Source organism: Mycetomoellerius zeteki, unplaced genomic scaffold (genome assembly GCF_001594055.1).
Source record: "Mycetomoellerius zeteki isolate Tzet28-1 unplaced genomic scaffold, Tzet1.0 scaffold52, whole genome shotgun sequence".
Lineage (NCBI taxonomy): Eukaryota > Metazoa > Arthropoda > Insecta > Hymenoptera > Formicidae > Mycetomoellerius > Mycetomoellerius zeteki.
This window is the reverse complement of record NW_017257523.1, coordinates 1,538,199-1,550,908: the sequence shown is the minus strand read 5'-3', so window position 1 is coordinate 1,550,908 and position 12,710 is coordinate 1,538,199. Positions and strand designations below refer to the sequence as shown.

Sequence of the window (12,710 nt, the reverse complement as noted above, 5' to 3'; positions counted from 1 at the left end):
TATTCTTTTAGAGAGATTGTTAACAACTTTTTAAAATTATTAACCTTTTTACGATATTGCATAACGATACAAAAGAAGTATTAATTCGTTTCACAATCGCGTAATTTGTCCCTTGCTCGACGAAACCTGCAAGTGATAATCGGCTGCGCTTTAAATCACCCAGGCAACGACGCAAAAGCGAGTGCCATGCTTTAGAGCCCCGAGGGCCGGTAATTGATTAAATAAATCCGCGTCGACGTATTTCAGGCGTGAGGAATCACTCGTCGTACGGTCGTCGTCGTCCACATGTTCTTCCAGGCGAGAAAAAAAACAGTTCCCAAGGACCCGTAAAACTTCCAGGCAAAACGGATTTACCGGGCATTCGGTGCCTTTATTGGCATTCGACCGACGATAAAAATAGTCGCCCGCTCTTTCCTCGTCGCCCACGTTCCTTTTCTCACCCACCTCATCCCGGTAGGTCTATACATCAGCGCACGTAAACCCAAGCCTACCCCTCGTGTACTAGCATTTACCGTCGTCCCCCGCAGATCGACGTCACCGCAGGTTGCGGCTCCCTCGGCCGTAGGCGGTATGCAGCGCGAGAGAGCTCGTTCTCGTAGCTCTCGCATTAGAGCTTTCGCAATTTGGGAACTCGGAGGGTAGACGACGTGCGTTCAAAGTCCCATCAGGTTGGACGATACAGCTTCGGGGGATAACAGGAGAGGGTGCCCGGTGTGACGGCAGCCCGGTGTGACGGTGGTAGCTTAATCACCCGACTAATTCCGAACGTTTCGCGGTGCACTTGCATTGAGCCAAATTCACTCGCCAACGATAAATTATTGATGTCCTATGATTCGTACTATTAATGTGATCTAAATTACACGCTAGCGGTTACTTCAATACCACTTGATAAATTGCAGTTGCCGAACATCGATCGATAATTATTGCTCATTTCCGAATTATAGCTATGAGTCATTATACATACAAATGCCGATGTTTGTCTATAATATATATGTTTACCTTTATAGTTTCATTATATAATAATAAATGAGGGTTTAATATTCAAGTAACCTACATGGATAAATTACTTAATACTTTGACATACATTTGGCAAAATTACGTTACCAATTATTCATACTTGTTCAATTATTAATGCGTAGTAAATTAATACGAATATTGGTAGATGTGAAATCACTATTACTATATGTAGTAGTATATCGCTATTAGTATATGTGGTAAAATTATTAGAAACTGTAGAGTTTCGCTATAATTTTAAACAATTTTGCTATAATTTCTAATAATTATTTCGCTTTTCCAATAATTCATTTCCGTGAAAGAATAATAAACTAAAAGAAATAATATATTATATGTGTATTGAATACACTAAAGGATAGTCATACACGGCATTAATACATGGTTGACAAAGAGGCGTGTGTGTTTGTAGTGAATATCCAACCGTTGGGAGCAACTAAGTGAAGCTTAACGATGTTAGCTGTTGTCTGGAAGGTTCATAACGATCAGCATCAAATTACGGTAGCCCCTCTGCCCTGATGAGTACTTAGTTTACCTCGAGGTGCCGAAAGTACGGTTTTTATTGATTTAATGGCCAGACGCTCGATTAAAAAGAAAGATAAATTCAAATACCCTCGTGGCTTTCCCTTTACGTTAATTATCTTTGAAAAATAGTTGATCTTTTTCGAAAAAAAATAATACTTGTCGCACTTATATGTATATAGGTAAGTATAATTTAAAATACATGAAAAATAAAATACGGAAAAAAGTATTTGAAGAGTATATATATATATATATATAAATGGTGATTATATCTTTATATGCTATATCTATTCATTTGTTTATTACTAACATCTGGTAAAATTTCTATTTTTAGAGTTACGATATAAAATGTAAAAATATGTAAACAAGAGAGAACTCACCAAATAAAAGAGGCGGCTCCACATCGCGTACCGAGAGACTGGACGACGCCTGAGACGCACTGGATTCGGTACTCTGAGTACATCTGAGACGTTTCCTGAGTTTCGGCATATCGAAGGGTAGATCCCTCAGGTCTACACTGGTCGCACTTCCGGATGTAGTGGCATCTTGTTGCATCAACAGCCGTCTTCTACGTAGTTTCGGCATGTCGAAGGGTAGATCCGAGAGTTCTGGCTCATTATCGACGAAATTAATATTATCAAGTTGCGGCTTTAACAGATGGAACCCGAAAGGTTTGCACTTGATACCAGCGCGGGACTCAATGGATATACCGCTGTCTGATCCCTGGATCTCCGCATCGCCCGACGACGATGACTGCAAAGCAAGATTAATAAGATTCTTATTCTGCGGCGTTCGTCGCTTCTTAAAAGACGTGTCCATAGGCGAAGTGACTGTGTTCGTGTTGGTGTTGTTGCCCGCAGTGATGTTATTTTCCGCGGTGATGTTCTCCTCGGGCGAGGCCTTCTGTGAGTTATTGTTGCGATTGTTGTCGGAAGTCTCCGAGGCCGGCTCTTGCGACGACTTGTCGGAGATTGGCGAGAGGATGTGCAACTTGGTAGCGTGATGATTTAGAAAGCCAGGTAGCGACGACTGTTGATGATGATGGTAGCAGTTGGTGCCGCCGCTGTCGGAACTATGGGAGCTCAGTGATCTGGTGCTGTGCCGACTGTCAGAGCTGCTCGTCGATCTGTTGCCCTCGCTAGTGCTACTCCTGATGGACTCCATGCTACCGCCGCTGCTGCTAGTCGCCATGCTCTCTGTGCTGGAGTAACCAATGCGACGCCTCGAAGTACGTAACTTGAACTCTAAAAGGCCAGCGTCTCTTCGCGGTCGCGCAAGATCGCCCTCCGCTTCGTGGGGCCTACCCTTGAACTCCATTATCGGCCTGTTCTCGCGGATCAGACTGCGTGGTCGTTGTCTCTCCTCCCGGGGCCTGTCCTTGAACTCCAATATGAGCTCCTTATCAAATCGCCGGCCCTGCGAAGAATCAATGTTCTCTTGGACGAAGGTCTTTGGCCGACTCTTGATTTCAAGAATGCTACCCTCACTGCTCTGCGGTGATTCTTTGGCGCGCAACAACGATTTCACCGGTAATCTCATGTCTTTCAAGCGGGGATGATCTTGCTGAGAAGGTAAATTTGGCGCGCTGCGAATGTTCAACAGCAAATGATCTCGGTTTCCGTGAAATTTCGCGGGTAAGGGTGCGGTCGACGGTGGTGACGGTGTATAATCACGTGCTGGTAATCTCGGCGATCCGGTTTTCTCGTCGCTCGAATTGATTTGGAGGGACTCGATATCTTGAGACAAAGTAGATATATTGTCTGACTGTTGTTGCGATTGTTGTTGCTGCTGTTGTTGCTGCTGTTGTTGTTGTTGCTGCTGCTGCAGGCGGCTCGGAATCGGTTTTGGGCGGAGAAGTACGACCTTACGTCTATCCTTGCCTGACTGCGATTGGCCAGCGTAAGGAAGTGACTGCTGATGTTGCTGCTTCGACGTGTCCGTTGACGAACTCGTTCTACTCACTGGCGCGGTATTACCACCCCGTATCTGCGTTTTATTTTTATTTTATTCAAAACTTGCTTTTTACGTAGAAAAAACAATTTGGTGAAGTATCAACAAAAGCTAGATTATAGGTAGCTCTAAAAATAATTTTGTTTTTTGGATTATCAAAATAATTATTGAATATATAGAACACTGAAACGGGTTACTAGAGAATATTAAAATGTTTTGCAGTATTGTTATCCGTATCTAGTTAAATGTTTTGATACTTCAATAAAACGAAGTTATTTCCGTATGCAAATAAAATAATAATAGCATTTCTATAATATTCATTTAAATGCTGAATAGAGTAAAATTCAATGAAATGTATTATTTAAGAATAAAAAGATAGAAAATGGAAATAATAGGTTGCAAATAAAAAAAACCTCTGTCGCATTTAATTCAATATCAAAGTTGGTAATAACTTAAAACCAATGTACGTACCTGGGAATGCAGTACCGCGTGATTGGTGACTCGATCGAGATCGTCAAGATCATCGTCGGAGCGATTGACCTTGCAGTCGAAGGCCGTCTCGTAGAGGTGACGTTGCCTAGCCATCCCTTCCTCGTCCTCTTCCTCAGGCTCCGCGTCCTCCTCGTCCCCCTCTTCTCCCTCGTCCTCACCCTCCACGTCGTCCTCGTCCTCGACGAGTATCGGCTGCGGGTCTATCCTCCGCGTACGTCGTAGCTTGCGCACTTGATGCCGCGCCCCTTGCGGCTGCCTTCGGTCTAGCTCATCCTCCTCCTCTTCAGGCGATGCGACGCAGGTACAAACGGTGGTAGGCAGATCATGGCTCAACAGCCTATGAGGAGGCATGAGGGTGTGATCCCACTCGGTGATGATGCACGACGAGAGGATCTCGTTTCTGCCTGGAACAGCATGCTCGTTCCCCGATGTGGGGCTCACTAGATCCTGACTGCGATAATGCGGTGGTAGTGGCGGCGGTGGATACTGCTGTTGTGATTGTTGATAATGCCGTGGCTGAGATGAATACGATCCTCCATCACCCGCTACCGAGTTTCTCTTGGGTAAACCGGGTGTGCGCGAACGCTCGTCTGGTACATCGAGACTAACGCTCTTACGATACTTGTTCGGTTGCGATTTGGATAGTTGCTCCGGTACCTTAAAAAGATCGCCGTAATAATAGGGCGATGGATGACGCACGGGTTGAGCGGACTCGGTCGGGGATTGATCAGTGAGGTGTACTAAAGCGACGCAGTCTACGAGCAGACCATCGGTTGAAGTTAAAGTGTCCCTGTCCGCCGATGGGGCACGGGTCGAGGAAGCATAGACACTATTTTTTCGTTTTCTAACGATCACTGCTCGCCCGTCTTCGTCGTCCTCGCAGGACGAACCAGATGCTGAAGGATCTGTAGATTGATTAAAATTAAACGATAATAGCACTTGGACAATTCCGATATTTGGTCCAATGAATTCTCATAATATTTTAGGCTATAAAACTATTACTAGAATTCATTGCAAGAATGAATATGTAGTTATATAATTAAATGAATCTAGTTATTGTATCAATGAATTAACTAACATTAAATCGGATATTGATTAACGATCATTCATTGGATCAAAAATGAGCAAAATTTTTTTTCAGTGGATATTGTAAAAAATTGTTTATAACAAATATTTTTCACAACCTTATATAATTTTAATTTACATAATCTTATTCCTTGTACTTTGTCCTTCAAAAAAATTGTTTGATTACATTAACTTTAAGCAACATTAATTTAAAGTACAATGGACCCGCGAATACCGATTAGGGTTAATGAAAACATTAGTAATAACAAGTTACGAACATAATTTGTATATTCTTGTATAATTTAATAATGTTATTTATGAAAAGATAATTTTAACTCATCTCTAAAATTTAATATCGAGACTTAAATATCGAGACAAAAATGACAAAGGGCTCATTGATTATGAACGCAAAGATTCAGAAGATTTATTCGTAAAATGATGTCCTAGTCATATAAAGCTCACTTTCGAGAACCCCAAAAACGGCGCGAAATTTTCATAATCGTCCTGTAAAGGAAGCGCGAGGGAGTTGGACCACCGGAGAAAGAGAACGAAGCTCACAGGGAAAGCAAAATTGCCTCGAAATGGCAGCCTTATCTCCTTAAAAATCACTTTCTCCGTCCATAGGATATTACCGTAATGGTCCCTGGCTTCCTTGCTTGACGTCCTATCCTCCACCCCACATCTTGTTCAACCACCCCTTTCAGCCTCTTTGTATTCGTCGACCCGTTCGAATATCATCTAATGCTTCTTTAGACCTTACGATCGTGTCACGACCATTCGCGGTAACAAGGAGGGAAAGGGAAAGCAAAACCGAGCAGATGGAGGAGGCACAAAATTACGCGGACACCCGGTACATTATATAAGCAAGGTACACATGCGGAATAGACGAAAGGACTGAAGATAATGGGCACATTATGCTCGACCGAAGAGGGCTCCATCGAAATCCTTCCTCGTTCCCTCCTGTCTTGTGAAGGCGGCAAGAACGAGATGCGCCATAAACCATGTTGGTTGCTGCTTTTGACAGGGATCGTCGCGGATATATGGACGAACTTGCCGAACGAGAAAAAAAATTATTATCGGAAGCCGCTCTGGTCCATCGCATCGTCCAGCCAGCACTGCTGCACCAGACACAAAGGCTCGCAGCATCAGGATGCGGATATCGACCGCTTAGAGTGCAATAGGTGGTCTTTGTACGTCTCTTTGTCGCCAAGTAATTTGTTTTTGATCGATCTCCGCACACAATGTGAGTAATCATATCACGCGCGCGTCAAATGCACATTGTACAATGTACATGTAGTTATTTAACGATGTGGATTACGGTATGTCTTTGAAAATTTATCTTACCGTTCACTGTGCTCAGTTTATTAATATCCGCGATTTATTTAATAGAAGCTCCGCTAACTCAATTTTTCCGGATAATATAATAAAATTTTCTATATTAATTTTCAAACTAAAAAATGTATTTGTGCTGAACATCTTTTAAATTTGTTTTTTTATTAATTATAATTAATTATAATTTTAATAATATTTATACTAATGAACCTTATTTGTCTCGTAATATAATATTTATAATATAATTTTCCTTCTCAAGCATGTTTTAAAATACTCCAGTTTTACCCATTGAAATAATTATAATTATTGTAACCAACTATTATGATTTATCTTTTTTTTAAATTAATTCTTATTTTTGTAACGATATTTATTTTTGTTTTTTGGTTGTTTTCGTAAAGATATAATTTTTTTAACGAAACACTTTTCTTCATTTATAGATTTATATATTCTATACAGTTTAGCATATTCTCATTAAAAAAAATGAATTAAATCAAATTTTTTTTATAGAAGATACAGGGAAAAAAAATTTGGAGTCTAAAATATTGGTTTGTATAAATTAGGTTGACTTGGACATTTGTGACTACAATACAATAGATATTTTGTAATTGTTATACGTACACACGACTAAACATATTTAATAATTTCAAGTTTATTAAATTCAATGCAGAAAGTTATGTAGATTTAGTTAAATAAATATCATACTAAATTTATAAATAAATTGAGAAATACCGACGAGTCCAGTAGAATACAAATTTACTTCATATTACAATACTATACCATGGTACTGGTCAGGTAAAATCACTGTGGGATCCATAACGCGGCAGGATATCCCCAATTTCCTGCGTATTTCACTATCACGAGAGGGTTTAAACTTCATTTTCCACGGTCAAATACAAAGGAGTGGCGACTGGGGGATTTGCAAAGCACGAAATGGGGAATTAATTCCTGGACAATGATTCCGACAAATTATCGCACTATCCGCCTGTCGCCATAAAATGGGGACGAACCGCACGCGATTCTATTTTATCTTCTCCTTCGAACTCGCGGCACATTCTTGGCAGCGGGTGACAAACGGCGAAGAAGCCCCGGATACGAGAAGCTGCGGAAGAAATGGTCCCTACGAAACCAGACGTTGTCTACGTATTCAAACTTTCACAAAGGGGCAGGAAGGCGACTGATGACCCATCCCCTTCGCGAGAATGAAAAACGGGAGCGTGGATCCATTACCTTTTCTTTTCACCTGAAGGTACTTTGCTACCGACTTTGTGTTCGGCGAAACTTTTCGCCGTTAAACTTTTAAACATTCAAAAAGATGCGGTGTGCGCAGGATTAGACAGAACACCGATCCGCAGGATTAATGGTAAAAATACAATACTGGATGTTGCAACCTCAGAGCGGAATGCTAACGAGGAAACGCAATATTGTTTTGCGCAGTTGTGATGTTATATCACGATAAAATTATATCAGAGAAACGTGCTGAGAGATAGGGGAACTCAATCCTCGGGAAACAAAAAACAAGGTAAAGAAAACTCCTGTGGAAGTGAGATCGAAGAAGACATGAATATGTATTTGCATCTGTTTCGTTCGTGCAAACTCAAGCAAGACGTAGGATTAAGTCTCGGGAAAGTAAACATATTAAAATACTTCAATAAGCAAGAAAATGTTATTTATGTTTGTTATAATATTTGAAGTAATCTACGGTGAATATAAAATTGAATATAAAATAAACCTGAAACCTCTTTATCTTAAAAAAATTGAAATATAAAGTGTGATGACTCGTGATATTTTTTTACTTTTTGTGATGTATGGAGGACATACGAAAATTACATTTCAAGGCTGCTCTACATACAACCAATTGCATCACCCTCTCGTCGTTATTATCCGTTTGCAAGCGAGAAATATTGCAATGGACAGTACGACCTTCCATTGAATGCGGACGCAAACATACATATATATATAAGTATGCTGGCGTGTTGCCAAATTGCAGTGATATTGATTAACAATCAATAATCTGATTTGTGAAATATCTGTCGAGGGTCGACTGTACGAAAAAGAGAATAGCGAACTAGAAGCTTAATGATCGAGCAGTTTGATTAAATTGGACTAGATTACATATATTGGCCGAAAAGTGCACACGTCCGCTCTTGTGTGACGTAAACGAATTTTTTTAATCGATGAATAAAATATTCAGGATAGTGGTTGAGTTCAAATATTTATCTGCAATTGGCATACCTATGTAAATATACTATTTACAGTAATATAAAAATATAATTGTAAGCAAGGTGCTTTTTTTAAATAATTGTTGAGATTTTAATGAGAATTATATGTTATACATTATAATATAAATTATGATATATATACATTATGTATAATACATAATTAAATAAGTTTAGTAAACAAAAATACGTTCTATGTAAAATGGAGCTGACAGTGAAAAATCCGTTGACGGATTCAGATGAATAAATGGCTAATTATTGTACATAACAGGACTTGTAGATGAGTCAGTAACGGATACTACATGCGAATGAGTGATCGAGTGACAGAAAATGAAAGAGGGTACGTGCATGCAGAGTTAGGGGCGACGATACATCGGGGATAGGCAGTGGTGCCTACCCTAATGAATCTATTACGGCCGGTGAGCGACAACCCTCGCCTAGCAATCACTACAGATAACACGAAACACTGTCGCATGCATCCTGTTTACATGAGTCTGTAGATAACGAAGAATGAACATCCGAGGCGATCTATTTTGTATTTACAATGCATAGGATCTACGTGCGAACTAGATGAGGAGGCAAAAAAAAAACTAGTGCAAGAGAATTATCTGCCTCGATTAAGGTCAGTAGATAACGATATTGCAATCAATTTTCCATTAGGAACAGTCGTCAAGGCCATGGAATGTAATCCATAATAGCCCGCTGTTAAAAATCGTTTATAAACCTCGTAATGTTATACAGCTCATTTTAATATCTGCCAAATCATCTAGGCATAAAAATAAGATAATAATTTTACATCATAATTTACATCTAAATAAAAAAATCATATTAAATAATATAAATTGAAATTATAATATAAATTTTAAAATTTAATAAATGATGATATAGATATTAATTAAAATTTCCGTTTGGAGTTTATCATTTAAAGTTACATATAATTATTATTTGAAGCTACGTATAATTATATTTGTGCAAATCACAATAATTATACAACATGTCATACTTCGAGAAAAGATCATTCCAACAAATACTATATCAACATGTTGTTAACACAAAGCTCTAATTATTGCAACAGTATTTTATCTTGGGATCAGATTCTCAATTATAATTCGGAAAACGTAACTTCATCTTGACTGTAAAAAATTCAATGCTATTTATGCAATGCTATTTATGCAATCTTTCATTTCTCCTGCGATTGACGGCCGGAGGTAGGGCAAAATTCCGGGGAAATTTCTATATAAGAAAGACCGTAACGTAAGCTCGGAACCACTTCGCTCAGCATTTTATTAGATATTATTCCCGTAACGCGACCGAGGTGGTGATAGTGTGTCTGCGGGGTATGTGAATCGTGGGATTGTATCGTCTTTCAGACGGAAGAAAAAGGAAGCGGTAAAGAAAAAGTAGGAAGATATAAGATGGTGACGCAATTGCCCGACCTCGGACGATATCGCTAGTCAACGTTAGGAGGATCTTCGGGGCATCTTACGAAGCAGCTAAAGATTACGGGCCAAGCCGAGCAACGAAACGAAAGCCAATCTCAGTTATTGGCTCCGTCGCGTCAGGATCCACGGTTACGATCGCGAGATTGGCCAAAGTATCTCGCACTATAAGTGCGAAATGTGTCAGCCGTGTCAAGAGTCGTAAAAAGGTGACGCTTGATCGCACGAAGATGAACATAAACCATCCACAGATTATCAAACACATTCAGGAAGATCGAGCTGATGAATATTACGAGTAATTATTCCTATCTCGATGTTATGCAAAGCAGCTCGAACTAATCAATAAGTGTTACCTGTAATCTCGCATTATTCAATGTAGTGTATGATGGAAGCAAAGATTATAGCGCATGACGACAGAGGAATTCTGTAGTATCGATATTTTTTCTTTGTAAAAGTATATCTTCCTCGAATGTTTTCCTTTTTATTACGTCCTCCAGTCATCTTTTTGAAGCAAGAAAGAACTACTAACAAGCCAAAGTTATCAGGGTCACAACAACGATTACAAGCTGTCACTACAAAGGGAAAGAAATATTGGAAAGAGAAGCGAGCCACTTTGAAGAGAATCTATCTGTTTTTTACAGATTTGCTACGGACATTCTCGAACATGTATGAATAGTATGAGATGATTGAAACGACTGATTACGAGGGCCTTTTATAGCGTCGCTCCAACGCGATGTCTTTTGATTACTGTTTCGTATAAAGCTGTCCATTGATGAAACTGACAGCTTTGAACTAAAAGGATATATTTCTGCTCGTCGTGAATTAAGTGTCATCCACTTTAATAATTCCGCATAAACATTAGATGATTATCACAGTTGAACTAAGATCTAATTGATCAAAAGCTTTCCTTAAGAAAAGTATCCATTGATCTCAGAATATCTTTTGTAAAGAACGGCACGGATCTTCTTTTCTCCCTCCCTTTATTCGACGACAAGAAACCTCAAAATGCAGTTCTAAATCCCATGAGGGTACCTAAGATTTTAATCAAGAAGGGGCAAAAATTTTTCTTCACACAAAAAAACTTATTAAAATATTTATATTAAAGCTAGCGTTCGAGGATCTTCAACAAACTTTTTTACGAATAACGCGTGAGTCACAAATTGGGCAATGAACATTTAATTTTTCGTCGTAAAAATAATTTTCATAATTTAATTATTTCTTCTTGCTAAAATTTAGGGGAGCAAGTGCCCATCCCTTGAGCATGCCCATGCTAAATCCCCTCACGGCTGATCCTGGACGGCGATTTCGCTCCTCGTAAAATTTAAGAGCGATTGTGCGAATGCATCTCTGAGTCGTTAGCTCCAATTGATTTTATTATCAATAAAATCAATGTTTAGACTTGCTGGAAAGGGTTTTGCGGCGGCAAAAAGGGGGTGCGAGGTACAGCACAAAGCTGTCGATCACGGGGGCAACGAGACGTGGATTATTCGCTTTCCTGTCGGTAGACATTGCACAATTGAAATCTACGTCGGTGGTCACACGCGGGCACAATCGTTTGCGGCGGAAAGGGTTGGATCCGACGAAGGTAAACCGAGAGGGTTTCGGACGTGCCCGAAACCTACCCGCCGATTTCGTGCATCCGCCAACCATGCGTACCTCAACCCCTCTATGGACTCTTCGAATTAATCATGTCGCGAGTTTACTTTTGCTTCAAATTCAATCTTACGTTCCACTGCTCACTGTGCGGCGGCTCATCGAGTTAACGAGAAATCTCGTATTCGTTTTCAAATTGTGCCATGCAATTTTGATCACAATCAAGACTCGTGAAACCATTTGACGTACGGATACTTGATTCTATCTTTACAGAGATTTTGCTCGAGATTTACTCACTTCGAAAATTGGAGCTAAAATTAAAAAGTTACAGCAGGTGATATTTCGCAATATTACACTTACAAAATCAATTTTGAATATTGTAATACGACTTCTCACTGTTAGAATTTTCTCGCTGTGCTAAACGTTATCTCGGGGGTCATGGGATCTCACCGGAAATTTCAGTGGTTTATACGGTAAGATAGGCGATCTTTAGCAGCTACGAACGTTTCTTGCACGATGCGAAAGCATCTGACACAGAGATTAAGCCAAGCGCGCGCGAAATTGTCTCGCAACGATATGCAAATTGTGGCATAAATGCTAATTGTAATTGCCCATGAAATGAATTCAAGGGCTCCCTCCTGGTGAAGGGTTTGGCTTCGTAGCTTAGCACCGACCTTTGCCCTCCGAATCTGCCGAGTATGTCGAGTGACAAAACTGCGTGTGTTGTTTTTAAAATTTCGCATCGATATAAAATCGGCTAAAGTAACAATATTATTCATTCGTTTCATAATAAACGAAAAAAACTTTTACAAGCGATGCATTCTTTTTTCAGTACAAAAAATAATCCTATCAAAAAGTTACTTGGAAACATTATTCACATACGAATCTCGTTAACCACTTTTTATTCACCCTACACTCTCAGCATGAACCGAAAGGTCCAATTGCCAAAGAGAAAGCTAAAACAGTCAATCGGGGGATTCGGATTTACAGTAACCGAAACGAAATGATATGATTAGGACGTTAATTTGTGTCCCGGTACATATTGCTAACGAGAATAGGACGCAGTAAGTCAGTTTCGGACAAAATCTAA

The 12,710-nt window shown here is 39.7% G+C and overlaps 1 protein-coding gene across 1 annotated transcript in view; it reads right to left on the bottom strand.

Moving 5' to 3' along the window:
• Positions 1-12,710, bottom strand: part of hwt (SH2 domain-containing adapter heavyweight) — an 87,803-nt gene that overhangs the window by 11,050 nt on the left and 64,043 nt on the right. Inside the window, exons 5-6 of the mRNA XM_018455886.1 lie at positions 3,955-4,880; positions 1,914-3,519 (exon numbers count right to left, since the gene is read on the bottom strand). Of these exons, the coding sequence (XP_018311388.1) occupies positions 1,914-3,519; positions 3,955-4,880 (2,532 nt within the window). The remainder of the gene's footprint in view (positions 1-1,913; positions 3,520-3,954; positions 4,881-12,710) is intronic.